Below are 16,548 nucleotides of genomic sequence, written 5' to 3' on the forward strand. Positions count from 1 at the left end.
CTGGAGACAGTTAGAAGCATCCAGAGGGTCAGCTGAGGGGGTATAGGAGGTCAGAGGAAGGAGCCAAACCATGAAGGGCTTTGTACACAAACAGGAGGATCTTGAACCAGTTGAGAGAAGCTAAAATGGGTGTATTATGATCTATTTTTCAGGGGCCTGTAAGGAGCCTCACAGCAGCATTTTGGACAAGCTGGAGACAGGACAGAGAGGACTGACTGAGACCAGTGTAAAGGGAATTACTGTAGTCCAAGAGCGAGGAAATGAGAGCATGAATGACGATTTTGTGAGACTTAATTTTTGTTATGGACTGGAGAAGTTAATTTGTTTGTCAAACTTAATATTAGTCCAATATCACATCCTATGCTTGGCATAGGTGGATAGATTGCCAAGCTGATTAGAAACCCCGTGATGGAATTGGGGGAGCCAAAAAAGACAGTTTCTCTTTTATCGTCGTTTAGCTGAAACAATTTCTTTGCCATCCAGTTCTTAATGTCCTCAATGCATATGATGATACTATCCAGCCTGGACTAGTTGGAACTGAGGGGGAGACAGAGCTGAGGAATGGGAGTTTAGCAATCGGCCTGTAGTTATTTGGTAAAGTGGGTTCTAGGTTGTTCTTCCTCTGCAGGGGTTGAATAACTGCCTGCTTGATAAAAGATAAAAACAGTACCAGTAGACACAGAACTGCTAATGATGCTGAGCATGCTTGGCTCAGTAGTGTGACATCTTTCAGTCATCCAGGTCAGAGTAGTCACTGGAGCTTGAAAAAAAAAAAGGGTAACTGGACTTCTTTTTGTTTCTTGAAGACGTTTCATCTCTCATCCGAAAGGCTTCTTCAGTTCTAAAACCAAAAGGTGGAGAGACCCAGGTATTTAAACCCCAGTGGGCGTGGTCCCCTGGAGGTGGTTATGACCCGCTGTTGTTCATGTGGATAATCACATGCGCCAAAGTGTGAAAGGAGGCGTGGGTCATTACAATCAGTGGTTTCAGGTGAAACCAATCTGGGACTTCACGTCATTGTATCAAGTGACCTTATGAGGTCACCAGAACAAAAGTGTGAATGGGGGGGGCTCAGGACAGCATTGTCAAAATTATCAAAAGCCCACTGACATTAACTGTAAAGTAGCTATGAATAAAGTTTGAGTGGATTGAATGCAGCCTGCTAATCTGTCAGATTAGCAGTGTGTTCAGTGTGTTAGCAGTTAGCAGATTAGCTCTGTGCTGTTAATCCAGCTTCAGTCGCCATGGCGGACAGGAGGACCACAGTCCTGCTCTCAGGTATGTCCAAACTCGTGTTCCTCTTCAGCCTCAGAGTGTGAGGACATACAGTTGGATTAATGTCAGATTTATGAGCCGGTAATCTGGAAGCACTCGGCTGGTTCAAACATTTGAAATTGATTCTGTTTTCAGCTGAAATCAGACTTTGTGTTTAAAAATAATCTGACCAGAGTTTGGTGTTTCTCAGATTAAACTTTAATCCGACAGCTTTAATTCAAATGTGGAGGCGTTCATACTCCACCTGTGCTGGGATCATGTGATTCTCATTGATTTGTCAACTGACTGTATGGCTAACCCTAACCCTCTGGTCTTCATCTCTGCATAAAAACTAAATGAATGAATTCATGTTTGCGCCTCTGTTTGTTGTCAGTGCTGCTGTTCTTGTCAGTGGCAGCAGCGTTTGTGGAGGAGCTCGATGATTCGTGAGTTCAAGCTGAAAATTGAATTAAATTTAGATTGAAGGTGATACTTTTAACAATCTATAATCATTAATCAGTCTGATCGATCATGTTTTCAGCTTCATGGAGACAAAAGGAGATGATGAAATCTGGCTCATCAAGGTACAGACGCTCTCTGATATTACACTGAGTGTTTCATGCACTCTGTACCATGTGTAAACTGTATTTTATCTGTACCTCAACTTAACGATATTAGTAATCATACTATAATTTTATTATAATCTTTTGAATACATTTCATGCATTTGTGTATTTTCTGTCCCTGCTGTGTCTCACTGCAGTTTTACGCCCCCTGGTGTACATTCTGTAAACAGTTGGATCCGGTTTGGCATCAGATCGGATCAGAATTCAGGAGTCTCGGCTCTCCGGTCCACGTCGGCAAATCAGACGCCACTGCCAACACCGGTCAGTCACCGTCACAATAAAAGCACTAAACTGCCAACAAACTGTGATTAGAGGTCACACGTGTTGTTTCTGTCTGAAGGTTTGGCCAAAGAGTTTCGGGTCAAAACTTATCCAGCCATCCTCATGTAAGTTCTCACTGTGACATCACACACACATGAACCAATCAGATCCAGTGTCTGAAACTGCAGTTCCTCTAATGAACACAAGGTGCTACTTGATTACTGTGAATGCTTTGCAGCATTCTCCAAAACCGAAGGTTTTTGGAGTCTTCGGTCGCTAAAAACTCAAGCAGCGTTTGGGCTACAGACACCGTTCTGGAGATTTGTGCTATTACTTTTCTTTTTTGTAACCTTTATACTTTTTAAGATATTGAACTTTTTATAATCTTCATTTTTGCCATTCAAAATGAATGGGGAAGTTTCAAATCCTTTTCAAATCCTTTCAGGCTTTAAAAGCTAATAACTTCAGCATACTTTCAGCTAGAAAAACCATTTAAGCTTTAAAATGAAGCCAAGCCTTTCAGCTATTCAGGTATTACTTGGTGTTTCAAAATCTTTTACGGTTTAAGCACAGTGAGCATTTAAGTTTAAGGTGTTTTTTTCAGCCGTTTCAGAGTTTATAATGGTTGTGTATTGCGTTTGCTAGAGTGGGAGCCTGATTAGTAGAGTGGGAGGCTTCAAAACTTTCAGGTGGAAAATTTATTTTTAAACTGCCACTGTGTCCATACGCTTTGCGCTACAGCCATCATTTTATGCTCAAAATGTAGAGCTGCTTCTCTTCTTTCAAACAATGTGTCTCTAAACCCTGTCAAATGTACACTTTATAAACTGTAAGGGTTCAAACAGAGGGAGTACCTTCCAACTCCTTCATTAACATCCATAGTAATTTCAGAGAGGTGATTTTCTCCAAACCAGAAATGAGCACCTTTTTTAAACTGCTCCCACGGCCACACTTTTGAGCCCAGGAAAATAAAACTTACACCACTCCTTAGAGCAGGTCCTTGTGACGCTCAGTTCAAAAATGATTTTGATAGGAGCTACGGTTTTTGACTTAGAAGCAGTTATTTGACAGGTGCGCCGAGGCAAATTTGACAGAGTGCATGCATCTCAGCAGGTAAGCAGTGCACCTGGCAGGTGTTTTCAACTGGCGCATTTACAAGCATTCAGCTTGGCAGAGCTCTCCAATATGTATGCTTGCAAACCTCACAGCTTGTGTGACACTACTGTTGGCTCAGTGGTAGAAAAGGGGACCATCAATGCACAAGAAGCAGACAGAGCAGGTTCAAGTCCCACTTTACTCCAAACTTTAAAAATTTTCCATTGAGCATTCATTCACCAGCTTAAACTCTTTCAGCCAGATTTAAGCTCTTTGGAGCATTTCCTGGCATTTCAGCTAGAGACACCATTTAGGCTTTAAAATAAAGCCAAGCCTTTCAGCTATTCAGCTGTTCAGCTGTTGAAGCTCATTCATCAAATAAAGTTTCAGCTCTTTGGAGCATTTCTTAGCATTTCAGCTGCAATCTTTCAGCTTGCAGCATTCACAGTGCATTTTCTTCAGGAAATGCTTTTTCTAGTTTTAAACCATCCGGCTGTCTAATGGTAAATAAGGCTGTACTACAGGTGTTTTACCAGCTGTTTCATGTTTCCAGGTTAAAGAAAAATGTGAAATATAATTATTCGGGAGCGAGAACCAAAGAGGGAATAATGGACTTTGCTAATCGGATTGCAGGGTGAGTTCAGAGAGCTGACGTGAAAAAAGGTGATGTTTATCATGGCTGTGACGTCACAGTGATGTCACACAAACATTCTGTGTTTGTTGCTCAGGCCATTGGTTCGATCACTGAGTAGTGTGCAGCTCTTCCAGCATGCCATGAGCCGCCATGATGTCATGTTTGTTTATGTAGGAGCCACATCCCCACTGAAGGTACATGCACGCGCACACACACACACACACACACACACACACACACACACTTACACAAACACACACACAGAGCTGACTTGTGGTGTGTTTCAGGGAAACTACACGTCAGTTGCTGAGGAGCTGATCGTCCAAACCTACTTCTTCTCAGCCACCAGAGACATCCTGCCAAAGGTCAAAAACCTCTGACACTGCAGAAAAATTTAAATCACCTGGCTGAGCTGATCTGATTTACACACCTGGATTTCCCCTTTATAATAATATTCATACATTGTCCACTAGATGTCGTAATGATGTGGGCATCAGAGAGCACGTGCAACATTTTCAAGGGACACCAATTTGTTCCCTTCTGAGAGCATGTTTATGCTTGCAGTAACCGCCTGGTGAACAGCGCTGTGCAGCAAAAGCAAAAGGAAATCTGCTGGACTTTGGTGTCATTGTGTCTGTGTTTGTGTTTCAGGCAGTGTCTCTGGCCTCTCTGCCAGCTGTGGTGGTTTTTAAAGACGGGACCTACTTCACCTACAGCGGTGAGTTCATCTGAACCGTCGGATTAACAGAACTTGTTCTCTGGAACATTTGAATATTAAATAACTTCAAAAAATACAATACTGTGCACATGTCTTGAGCCACCCTTAATTTATTTATACTTTACAGGAAAATGGGGAAATAGGTGCAGAGATATATAAGTGCAGGCTATAAGGCAAAAACCGAGTTTGAAGCCAGTGAAGGGAAGAATAGATCAATGGTTCAGTTGGTCTTAAATGCTTCGTGGAGCAGGTGATAATGGGATGACAAGAACATGAAAAGTGAGTTACAATTAAGACATGAGAACATTAAAGTGTATACTAACAGTTAAGATTATTAGATGACAGTGAAAGTGAAAGACTTTTGAGATGAATTAACACCAAGGTTCTTAGCAGAAAATTAGAAATTCTTGGTGACCAGGCTGATGTAATGACCTCATCAAAGATGATGTCAGGGCTCAACACCAGAACCTCCATTTACCAGGATGGAGGTGGAGGAAATCTGAAGACATCTAATCATTAATGGCAGTGAAGTGTGCATTGAGGTGGGTGAGGCTGCTGACATTGTTTGGCTTGACAGATAAACACAGCTGTATGTTATCATCATAGCAATGGTAGGCGCTGCCTCTGAAGCTGTTTAGTAGATCCAGGGGTAAAGGACAGCAGGATTCAGGATTAACCAAACCAGTGAAATAAAACATTTTCACATCTTTTGTGAGGTGGTTGATGTGGTTAGTAACTCCTTTATGTGGAGCTTGTGAACATGGAGCTTTATGTCTTATCTGCCTTCAGCTCTTCTTTTCTTTCCTACAATGATGGATATGATCACTGTTCTAGGGTAACAAGTGACCACTGGAACTAATCTGGCTTTTAACAGGGCTACACTACTAAGACTTGATGCGCCTACACTAATTAACCAATTCACTAAGCCACTGATATCTAAAAAATGAGATACTGACACAGGCACATTAGAAAGGAGAACTGAAACCAGCTGCTGAGTTCCCATTAATGAACAGTGTGACTGTGGGAGGAGGTCACCAGCTGACAGCAGGGTCAGAAATGACACGTCTGTGATCAGGCAGGAAATCAGACTGATGCAGGGAGTTTATTCACAGGTCGAGAGTAGTTTCTCATTCACGAGTTGTAAAATCATTGTACCATCCAGTTTCATCTGCTCTTGATTATGGTGATACTGCATACAGTATATGCTTCTATATCCACCTCGAAGCCTCTTGATTCTGTGAATCACAGTTCGATTCATCACAGGTGATTCTTTTCACACTCACCATCGTATTTTATATAAAAGTGGGACAGTCCTCCCTCAGAAATCTTAGAGAGCAGCACTGTATGATGATTATTTACAGGCTCTGAATTTAAACCGTGCTTCACTGTCAGGTTGCAGGACATCTGAACATGAACTGAGCCTCTTGTTCACACTGAACTTGGAAAACTGGATTCAGATACTTTGCTGCTTACAAATGGAACGAGCTGCAATGAAACTGCATTCTGAGTTCACTGAAAGATTTTAAAAAGTTATATTTGTCTATTTGTAGCAACTCTCCCTGTTTTTCTTCATTAGTGTGTATAATTAAGGTGCTTATTTGCTGCTCTTCCTCGCCGCGGCCCAAGCAGCTTAGTGAGGCGCAGTCTGGTGTGGGTCTGGCTGAAGTAGATGGTGTGTGTTTGTAGCAGTAATGAGAGATGCCAGGTTTTCAGCCATCAGCTCTTTGAGACATTTGGCATTTTTTTATAGATTCAACTAAAGAAATGGATTTTTGTGACAGGCTGCTGGTAACAAAGAGCCTAAAGAGACAATGTAAAATGGGTTCTTTGCTCAGTTGTCTGTGATGCGCAGACACAACACTGTTCATCCCTGAGCTTGTAGCCTTTTTATACTTGAACATAAAGAAATAAGTGGCTCAAGACTTTTGCACAGTCCCATTCCTGTGTTAATTTGAGAGTCACATGATTGAAAGTCTGAGGATCTTGAAGGAGGCAGTCTGATGTGTTTCAGAGGAACGTGATGGGGACCTGAAGTCGTGGATCAACAGAGAACGTTTTCCAACCTTCTCCCAGATTGACAGCTACACTCTCTATGCCATGGGAGAGACAGGTAACGCAGTACACCTGAGTACTCTGTCACGTCATCAGGTAACTTCAGATGGAGCACTGAAGAGCAAAAACATCAGTACACTGACTCACCTGTTCATGATTTTTCATGTCAGGGAGACATTCACCTGAGCAATGATAAAAACCAGAAGCAGGCAGGTTTGTTTCAGGGTTGAGTCTGTTTGGGACGAAGTTCTGAAACACCTGGTTTTCATTCACTGGCTGCTGATTGGCTCAGGTGCAGTGACTCTACCTCTGTCCTGCAGGTAAACTGGTGCTGTTGGCACTGGTGGAGGAGAAGCACTTGTGTGAACAAAGTCTCAGGTAACCCCCATCTGTTATCATCTGTCAGGTAAATGTTCACTGCGAATATGCTGTGATGCTTTTCCTCTCACCGCTTCAGGTATAAGAGCCTGGTGGAGAATGTGGCTGCTGAACACAGAGAGACCTACACCAGGTTAGACTGTTATTCTGAAAAGTGCAGGAACCAGGAAAACAAAATCATGTGACTTCCCCTCTACCTTTCTCTCCTCCCTGCCTCCACCCCCTAATGCCTGACTCCACCCCCTCAGGAACATGTACTTTGGCTTCATGGCAGGCTCTGATTACATTAATGGCCTAGTGATGGGGTGAGTTTTTATCTCTGACATCAGCCTTATTGGCCTCCTGATTGGATGCCTCTGACTTGCTGTTGTTTCCATCAGTGAGGTCATCATTCCCTCATTCATTGTGGTCAATCTGTCCAATGACGGCTACTTCCTGCCCCCTGGTGCCGTGGAGACAGAGCGCCACCTGTTGGACTTCCTGGATGGTGTTCTGGACGGCAGTGTGGAGGTGAGTGAGGTGCGGTTCACCTGCAGAAAGGAAACAGGTGCTGGATTCTGAACATCTGTCTTTGTGCCTCAGAGTCATGGAGGAAATGGCGTCGTTCAGCGAGTCAGACGCCTCGTTTATGAAACCAGAATCACGCTCACGGTAAGTGACATCATCAGTCCCACATTCCATTTCCTGTCTGCGTGACTGTCCGGCCTCTCTGTCCACAGCCCATATTCAGCCAGGCGCCGCTGCTCGGCTGCTTTCTGGTTGGCTTCCCGCTTGCCATTGGCGCCTGCTTCTGTTACCTGTGCTGTAAGGCCCGCCCCACCATCGGTGGCGATGACGACGATGACTGTTTGCCGCTGTTAGTGCCTTCGCTGCAGGGCCCTAAAAAAACAAGCAAGAAGAAGTCAGACTGATTGTGAGGACCACCAGGAGGACCTCAGACCGATCCAGAGCTGCCCGTAGGCTGAGACTCACGGAGGAAGTTTTTCTTTGGTTGAATGTGAAATAAATCACAACTCTGTAAAGACATCTGCCTGAATCTGTCAATAACTGATCAATAGAGTTCTGTGCGGTGACTCAGAGTACCAATAAAATGGCTTCTATCAATAAAATAAAAGTAAAGCAAACTTTTTACATGAAACTTTTATTCCTTCATCTACAAATAGATCATTCATTATCAACAAAAAAGGAAGACGAGCGTGAGGAGAGACGATTCAAAAAATGAACCGGGTGCTCATTACTGAGCTGAAAACACAAGGTTGCTGTGTGACCATATAAGGACATCTCTTCTGTATGACATCATTCAGTTCCAGAGTATAAAAAAATGAGTGAAACCTACTCAGGAAGTACCGAACCCTACATTTCCTTTAATATCCACTGGAGAATCCAGCAGTGATTCAGTCCCCAGTAAACATGTTTACATATCAACGTTATCGGTTGCAAATGAGGAAAAATATAACAGGTCCACTTAAATGACTCAGAAAACTGCAGCCAACTTCCTGTTGATTCCTGCAGCCCTGAGAAACGGCGGCAGCCAGGGAAACTCTTATTTTGAAGGAGTCAGAGCGGAAGTTTGATACGCTGGGGTGCTAACAGCTAACACCGGAGCAGAGTTACCTGAGCGAACAGGAGTGGACACACCTGCACCACCGCCGCGGACGGACACCCACACATACGCACACACACACCGTCTCTCATGTTGCTGCGCCACTGAAGAAGCGTCTGGAAGCTGCCTGTGCACGCGCACAGTCTCCATGGCGACGGAGGAGCTCTATGAGGTGATGCGAGCTAATGCTAAAATGCTAACCGCTGCTAGCGGCGGAGTTTGTGAAGTTCCGAAAGTCGAACAAAAGTCGAACAAAGCGGGCAGGTACCGGCTGATCGAGTCCGAGGCAGACAGCCGGAGGGTTGTAGTCCAGAGGAAAAAAGTTAGCTGCTGGAGGGGCAGCACGTGAGCACAGTTAGCTTTCTGTTAGCTTCCCGGTAACCCCGCCGTGACCCTGCGGGGGCTCAAGGCTTCAGTCCGGCCACCGTGGATAAATGTTCTCCAGGGCATTTCTTATAAGTGTGATCCAGTTTAATCACTGCAGACGCGCTGATCAGTAATCAATAATCATAAATACTGTAACTTTTTATATTTTTTTATTGATCAGTGTGATGTCATCAAAGTATGTCTTATAGTGATCATTGATGGCTTCGCCCTCTGTGTGTCCTGCAGGTGGAGCGAATTGTTGACCGGCGCAGGAACAGGAAGGGGCGGGTGGAGTATCTGGTCAGGTGGCGAGGTTACGGCTCTGAGGGTGATACCTGGGAGCCAGAGAGTCACCTGTCCACCTGCATGGCGTATGTTCATGAGTTCAACCGCCAGCACGCTGAGCGCCACAGACATGGCACCCTACTGCGATCTACCCGCAGCACACCTAACCTACAGTGCAGCCCTGCCCACAGAGCACCCTGCAAGCCGCACACTGCTCGTAGTGACATCAGCACTGACATCAGAAGTGGGTCTGCTGACCGTATCCAGGTGAGAGCTCTTGTGAGCCCTGCTCAGCTGCTCCCCGCCAGCTCGCCCCGCCCCCTTCAGCCACCGCTGCCAGCTGACAGCTTCGGTCTGTTGTCGGCATCTCTGGCGGGCTCTGCCCGCCGCAGTGTGGATCTGTCCAAAACCGGCATCAAGATCTTGGTCCCGAAGAGCCCAATGAACGGCCGGCCGGACGCCGAGGAGTCGCCCAGCGAGGCTGCGCACAGCCTGGAGGCCGGTGAGGCTCACCTGGTTCCACCAGAGGTTGCTCTGCTAGAGAAGCCGCCGTCTGGAGTCCAGCTGGGTCCTGGAGAGGAGCGGGCCCGCATGGGGACCCGGCCCCGCAGCCAGAACCCATCGCCACCGCCACGAGCTCCCATCACACCAGCCGCCATGCGCTCGCTCAGTGGCAGGGGTGAGTCCTGCCCAGCTCTAATTAAGGGAAAATGTGACCACAGCATGTTGCTGTCATCAAAAAAATCAATAATTAGTCAATCAACCAATCAGTCATTATAGGGTATGATCAGTGAATCAGCATGTCTGACCGTCAGGATCAGTGATTGATCATTAGATCAGTTCAATCAGTTAATGAGGCCGCATCACGCTCAGGTGAGAACAGTCACAGGCATGTCTGTCCTAACCAATAGCAGAGCTCCATACATTCACAGTCTGACCAGTGAAATAAGAGAACAATTTCCTGATTTTACAGGAAATCACGTAACAGCAGGTTCTGCCTCGTTCCTGGTGATTGTTTTCCAACGTAGTCCCATTACTCATTAAAACCTCTCAGTAATAATGAGATGCTGCTTCTTCTACAGACAGGAAGTGGCTGTTCTGATGTTTCTGTGTTCTCTCTCCTCCAGTTAACTCGCCACTGATTGAGGGGGTTGCAGTTGGTGGGATGTCAGGGGCACAGAGCACTGTTGCCGGGGCAACCAGCTTGACGGGGAAGCGGCGCCTGGAGGACCGCTCTGCGTTTGACAAACGGCTTCGGTTCAGTGTGCGTCAGACAGAGAGCGCCTACCGTTACCGTGACATTGTGGTGAAGAAACAAGATGGTTTCACCCACATCCTGCTGTCAACCAAAAGCTCCGAGAACAACACGCTCAACCCGGAGGTGAGGCCCCGCCCCAACCATCAGACCACAAGTGCAGAAAGTCACGTGTAGAAAATCATGTCTGTCTCATCCCTCTCAGGTGATGAAGGAGATCCAGAGTGCCATGGCGACAGCAGCATCAGACGACAGTAAGCTGGTGTTACTTGGCGCCGTTGGCAGCGTCTTCTGCTGTGGTCTGGACTTCCTGTATTTCATCAGACGCCTGACAGATGACAGGAAGAAGGAGAGCATCAAGATGGCCGAAACCATCAGGTAACCTGTGGCGGCACTGTGTGATGTCATCAGAAAGCTGGCACTGTTGCGTTTTGAGTGCTCAACATAGAGTAGAAAAGTGCTATATAAAAACCAGTCCATTTACTGTTGACCTCTGACCTTTATGACCTTTTCCTCAGGACCTTCATCAACACCTTCATCCAGTTCAGGAAGCCCATCGTGGCAGCGGTGAACGGGCCGGCAGTCGGCCTTGGCGCCGCCATTCTGCCACTTTGTGATGTGGTGTGGGCCAACGAGAAGGCGTGGTTCCAGACACCATACACATCCTACGGCCAGACGCCCGACGCCTGCTCATCCTTCACTTTCCCACGCATCATGGGGCTTGCTGCAGTCAGTCTGCTGCTTCCTCCTCCTGCTTAATTTGCCACTTTGTTTGCCCTGGTCACACCACCTCACTTCTTGTGCTGTGTTTCAGGCAAACGAGCTGCTGCTCAGCGGCAGGAAGCTGACGGCTCAGGAGGCGTGTCTTAAAGGGCTGGTGTCTCAGGTTCTGTGGCCGGGAACCTTCACACAGGAAGTGATGCTACGGATCAAAGAGCTGGTTGGCGTTGACTCGCTGGTCAGTCTCATGCACAAACACATTTTCATTGTTAGTGTATTGATTCCTGATCAGATTTGATCCTCAGTCTGATTAAAAAAAGCAGTCAAACAGGAAGTGACCAGCAGCAGCGTGGTGATGACCACTAGTGAAGCAAAGTAGGGGGTCCTGAGTTAAAATTTTCTAAACTTGACAAAGAGATGACTGAAGCCCTCGGTGAGGTCACAGCGGCTCAAACTGAGCATCTGTTTGCAGCTGTTTATCTGATGGTCCCTGTAAGCGATGAGGCGGAGCTCAGTTCATTCATTTTGTGCAGAAGAAGCATGAAAGGACCTGTTGTAGTCCTCCTCATGTGAGCATGCTCAGATCCTGAAGGGTTCGCCGATAAACTCCATGGTGATGGCATCATACTGACCGAAGGTTTAAGTTTAGGTTAGCCAGCTAGTTCAGGGAAAACCTGAACTGTGCTGAAGCTGCTTCGTGGTAGCATCACGTCTCCAAATTATGACATGACAGTATTTCAAGGACAAGATATTTCTGATAATTTAAGCATAATATCCGATGACACACACACACACACCGCTACATCTGTGGATGAAATAGTCAGTACCATCTGTTAAAGAGAGAAAAACCCACACCAGTCACTGAAATAACTTTAAACTGACAAAAGTCACAATAAATAAACTAATGAAACTGGCCTGGACTGAAAATAAGCTGACTAGAGGGATGCACATGTATTAAACTTAAAGAACAGTGAATACCTTGAAATCTAGTGCACTTCTACAATCTCTTGAAAATAAATAATAAATTGAAAATAAAATGGAGTGTATAATTAAAATGCAAAAATATAAATAAAATAATAAAAATATAAATAAATATAATAAGGTAAACAAATAATAAATGGATAAATAAACAGAACGGTAATGCCAGTCATCACGACTAATAATTCAAGGAAGAAACAGGTCCAAGTTATTTAGACCAAATGTATTTGCTCACATTTTAGTGCCACAGCATCCTGACAGATCCTGTACAGCAGGGCTCTTCAACTCCAGGCCTCGAGAGCCCCTGTCCTGCAGGTTTTAGATGTGTCTCTGCTTCAACACACCTGAGTGTTTTGGACACATCTAAAACCTGCAGGACAGGGGCTCTCAAGGCCTGGAGTTGAAGAGCCCTGCTGTACATGTAGTCAGAGGTTTTGTATTAACATTGGTAGGGACATGAGTCAAATTGGTTTCCGGGGTTTTCAGTGATGAATTGGGGTCCCGTGTGGTGCTAATTACACCTGTGGAGCAAATATTGGTAGGAACTCCTTACCATTCCTTGGTAATCCTGCCCTGTGATTGGTAGAGACATAACAGACATTATTTGATATTGGTAGGGCCGTGTCCCTGTCTAATTCTACACCCCTGATTCTGGTCAGGGTGGCCCATTATAGCCCAGAACAAACAGAAAATATACTCAAAACTAAATGAGAATTATTCAGGCCGACACAGCAAATACTGGTTATATTGGTTACACTGGCAATGCTGTGGAGTTTGTGTTGTGGATGGTGCAGATCCCACCTTGCAGCAAATCTGTGTTAATTACCTTGCGGTTGTGTCCCGGTGTTTTACATTCGGTGCAGCCGACAGAAACGAATGAAATGCCGGGACTCTTATCCTCCTGGGTCAGTATTTCTTTTTTTTAGGTGTGAGAATATTTGTCCCTCTAGTTTTTCCACGTCTTTGCTCAGTCCCTAGAGGAATTTGCGGTCATTTGTAAGTTATTATATTGATGATATGATTATTATTGCTTATATTGAGACAATGATTGTTATTCTCTCACTAATAAATTTAAAAACTGCGGAGTGCTCTGCAGAGCTGACCCAGTGCTCCAAATGAAGGGTTTTATTAATGAGTGCTCAGGTAGTAGATCAGCTTTATCATCAGAATAAGCTGCAGCCCACATTCATCCACACACACACAAAAACACACACACACACGCAGTTTACCTGTTATTCCGGACAGGTATGCTGTGTGGACTCACTTCCAGTAGATGGAAAGCTGAGAGTTAAACTGTTCAGCCATTTGTCCACCCTGGGAATCTTCCAGGAGGAGCGTCTGCTCCTGATGAAGGATCTTCGTCATTTTACCTGACACCTGAGCTGCACCTTCACCTTCATGTTAACCATCTCGCCTGTTCCTCTATATGAACATATCTATAATTTGAATCGTAGAAGAAAGGCCAGATGTGCAGAGTCCTGCCTCAGGCCCGTTTCTGCCCTCTGCTTTAATCTGTCACCTGCTGACTGCAGGGGGCGCTTACACACAGCTGTTTCTGTTCCACTGTGGATCTGATGCTTTGGAGAACTGCTGGGTCAGGGATCAAAACATCAGGCTTGCTTGGGGTCAGGGGTCAGAACTCTGCTGCTGCAGACCCTCTGAGTGATCGATAAACACCTCCATTCAGGTTATCAGATTGATCAGTAATCAATACACAAACTCCACACAAGTATGTACCTCCTTCTACAGACGTGCCTCATTCACCTGTCTTCTCCTCCTCTCCGTGCGTCGGTGCTTTCACTTCCTTTCCTGCAGGTCCTACGAGAGTCCAAAGCGCTGATGAGGAACACGAGCCGCGGGGCTCTGGAGCAAGCTAATGAGCGCGAGTGCGAAGCCCTGAAGAGAGTCTGGGGCTCCTCGCAGGGAACTGACTCCATCCTGCAGTACCTGCAGAGGAGGACCGATCTGTTCTAGGATCCACTTTGTCCGAGGTCTGACTGAAGGATGACGGATCCTCCGGAAGCCGCCGCTGTGTCCACTGCTGTCTCTTAGGCTGGCCACGGCAGGTCAGCTGATCTGGGTCTGATTCGGCCGAGGTTCCTCAGAGCTTCATGCCGTCATCGCTCACCGTTCTTTTCTAAGCTCCTCCCACCAGACTGTCTGAAATGCTCCATTTATGTCCCGTCTCTGAGCCCTACCTCCCTGTGACATCACACCGTCTGGCCAAACTAAAAGGAAATAAAGATGGTGGGCAGACTCTGAGGGCTGTTTATGCATCATTTGTCACAGCAGCTCCGCCTCCTCACGCTAAAGGCTCATATTCAGCTCATGACAAATGACTTTTGTGACCGGGACGAGTTTTGTTTATTTTTACTGGCAAACTAAAAGCTTGCGGACGCTAATAGAAGCTAATGGATGCTAACAGACATTAAGAGATGCTAACAGGCATTAACAGATGCTCACAGACACTAACAGGATCCAGCAGATGCTAATAGATGTTAACAGATGCTAATAGTTGCTAAGGTATGCACACAGATACTAAGAGATCCTAACAGATGCTCATGGATGCTAAGAGATATTAATAGATGCTTACAGGAACTGACATTATCAGGCGCTAACAGATGCTAACAAGCGCTAACAGGCAGTAACGGTCGATAACCGCATTAGCCACAGAGCATGCTAATCATCATATAGATGTTTCTTTTGCAGTCAACAGAAATGTGGCGGCTGCATCTGGGCTCGTCGGTTTGTCACAGTGAGCCAGATTGCGAGGGGCGGGGTTATCCAGCGAGCGTAGAGGATAAACTGAGTATTTCGGGAAATAAATTTGAAGACTCCTAAACATCTCAGTTCAAACTTTTAAGGAAAGAGGTGCTTGTTAGCCTGCTTGTCAGACCAAGACGAAGGTTTTCCTGCAGGAGCCTGAACAGTTAACCTCAGGAGTAAACGTGGCTAACAGTTTTTCTACTCTAGCCTGTTAGCCTAAGCTGAGCAAGGCTAAGAGTTTTTTTGCTTCCAGCTTTTTTGCTAAGCTAATATAGGCTAACTGGTTCCCTGTTTCCCGCCTTTATGCTAAGCTAAGCTAACAGGCTGATGGAACAAATCTAGGGCTGTCTTTACCTGGGTAATTTTTACCTGGGGTCGGGTCAGGGTTAACCCTAAATTAAATGTTTCTGGTGCTGCAGTTATGTATCGTGGGCAAAACACCTGGCAGGTGGTCACTGTTTTTTGTGTGTGAGAATAAACTCAGATGTGTCATATGATTCTGCCTGGCTCTCTGCATCACCTGAACCCAGCATCACCACATAATGTAAATACAGATGGCTGTAAACACATGAGAAAATTACATTTGACCTCAGTAAACTCAGGTCTCAGCCACTGGTTTTAGTGAAGCTACTCTCCCATTAGAGTCACATGGGAGGGGCCTGCAGGTGTCATTGTGGCAGCTGCGTCCATCTTATATTTACAGTCTGTGGTTCGCAGTTGTGTTGGGTAACTCCAGGTGACATCACATCCTCACAGGAAGTCCCACCCATTGAGCTAACGAGACTTCCTGTGAGCAGTACCTTTACCAGGTGCATTCAGGGAGATTTGGAGCAGGTGGAGGAGAAGATGATGATGTCACAGACAGGTGTTACAGAGTGTTCGGATGGGGGCAGAGCCCAGTTTGGCTCGTTTTATCGGAGTTTACAGTGCAGTGGAGGAGCCATCGTCCTCCTGGTGTAAAAGTGGCAACGTGCTGTGAGAACAAGGAGATGTGATTGGCCGGTGATCACGGCTACCATGTGAAACATGTTTAATGAAGAGACTAATCAAAACCTGCAAAAACTATCATACAATTCAATTCAGACAAACATCATCACACGGCTCAGGGAATTCTGGGAACTTCAACTGGTCTGAGTTCACCTGAGTGAGATCACTTTCATCCTGCTCCTCAGCACTGAGAAGATTTACCCAGAGTGTTGCCTGCCAGGTGCTGTCTGAGTCAAAATGGCACTCTCTCTCCTCATTAAACTGAACAGTGTCTTCAGTTTCTTCCTTCCTGACCCACCTGTATCTCTCCTGCACCTGAGGGGTGTGGCTATGAAAGAAGTTCAACATATTCAGGCCTTCGCTCCGTTAGCTGGTTTAAGAAAACCTATAAGCCCACTCTTACAGGATACCATACTGACTTTAATAAATACCTGCAGCGTTACATGGTGTGCAGGAAACAACGGCGATTTGCGCATTTACTTGGTGTGCAGCGGTTCCTGTGTAAGCGGAGTACGTGGGTAGGATCAGACGCTGAATGTTTGTGTTGTGCAGGTCAGCCTTTTGTCTGGAT

The 16,548-nt window shown here is 45.8% G+C and overlaps 2 protein-coding genes across 4 annotated transcripts; both read left to right on the forward strand.

The window, feature by feature from the left end:
- Positions 1 to 1,105: 1,105 nt before the first annotated feature.
- Positions 1,106 to 8,141, forward strand: LOC115796398 (protein disulfide-isomerase TMX3-like). Of its 2 annotated transcripts, XM_030752800.1 has the most exons (16): positions 1,106 to 1,278; positions 1,649 to 1,700; positions 1,796 to 1,838; positions 2,017 to 2,140; positions 2,220 to 2,265; positions 3,789 to 3,869; positions 3,964 to 4,063; positions 4,157 to 4,234; positions 4,521 to 4,587; positions 6,599 to 6,697; positions 6,960 to 7,017; positions 7,097 to 7,150; positions 7,266 to 7,322; positions 7,398 to 7,527; positions 7,600 to 7,668; positions 7,737 to 8,141. In XM_030752800.1, the coding sequence occupies exons 1-16, from the start codon at positions 1,245 to 1,247 to the stop codon at positions 7,926 to 7,928; spliced, it is 1,284 nt and encodes a 427-aa protein (XP_030608660.1). In that variant the 5' UTR covers positions 1,106 to 1,244; the 3' UTR covers positions 7,929 to 8,141. The 2 variants fall into 2 exon arrangements, with proteins under 2 accessions (XP_030608660.1, XP_030608661.1); XM_030752801.1 differs by lacking the exon at positions 1,649 to 1,700.
- Positions 8,142 to 8,535: 394 nt separating this feature from the next.
- On the forward strand, positions 8,536 to 15,487 carry cdyl (chromodomain protein, Y-like). Of its 2 annotated transcripts, none has more exons than XM_030752797.1 (7): positions 8,536 to 8,792; positions 9,233 to 9,950; positions 10,399 to 10,652; positions 10,732 to 10,904; positions 11,045 to 11,255; positions 11,341 to 11,484; positions 14,040 to 15,487. In XM_030752797.1, the coding sequence occupies exons 1-7, from the start codon at positions 8,769 to 8,771 to the stop codon at positions 14,196 to 14,198; spliced, it is 1,683 nt and encodes a 560-aa protein (XP_030608657.1). In that variant the 5' UTR covers positions 8,536 to 8,768; the 3' UTR covers positions 14,199 to 15,487. The 2 variants fall into 2 exon arrangements, with proteins under 2 accessions (XP_030608657.1, XP_030608658.1); XM_030752798.1 differs by lacking the exon at positions 8,536 to 8,792 and adding an exon at positions 8,805 to 9,116.
- The last annotated feature ends 1,061 nt before the right edge of the window (positions 15,488 to 16,548 follow it).

This window comes from Archocentrus centrarchus, chromosome 17 (genome assembly GCF_007364275.1).
Source record: "Archocentrus centrarchus isolate MPI-CPG fArcCen1 chromosome 17, fArcCen1, whole genome shotgun sequence".
Taxonomy (NCBI): domain Eukaryota; kingdom Metazoa; phylum Chordata; class Actinopteri; order Cichliformes; family Cichlidae; genus Archocentrus; species Archocentrus centrarchus.

Bases quoted from the DNA above. Each gene is read 5' to 3' on its own strand.
- cdyl (XM_030752797.1), top strand. From the start codon at position 8,769: ATGGCGACGGAGGAGCTCTATGAG. The intron at 8,793-9,232 runs GTGATGCGAGCT...TGTGTCCTGCAG, and splicing joins CGACGGAGGAGCTCTATGAG to GTGGAGCGAATTGTTGACCG. The intron at 11,256-11,340 runs GTCAGTCTGCTG...GCTGTGTTTCAG, and splicing joins GCATCATGGGGCTTGCTGCA to GCAAACGAGCTGCTGCTCAG.
- LOC115796398 (XM_030752800.1), top strand. From the start codon at position 1,245: ATGGCGGACAGGAGGACCACAGTCCTGCTCTCAG. The intron at 4,064-4,156 runs GTACATGCACGC...GGTGTGTTTCAG, and splicing joins GAGCCACATCCCCACTGAAG to GGAAACTACACGTCAGTTGC. The intron at 7,528-7,599 runs GTGAGTGAGGTG...TTTGTGCCTCAG, and splicing joins TTCTGGACGGCAGTGTGGAG to AGTCATGGAGGAAATGGCGT.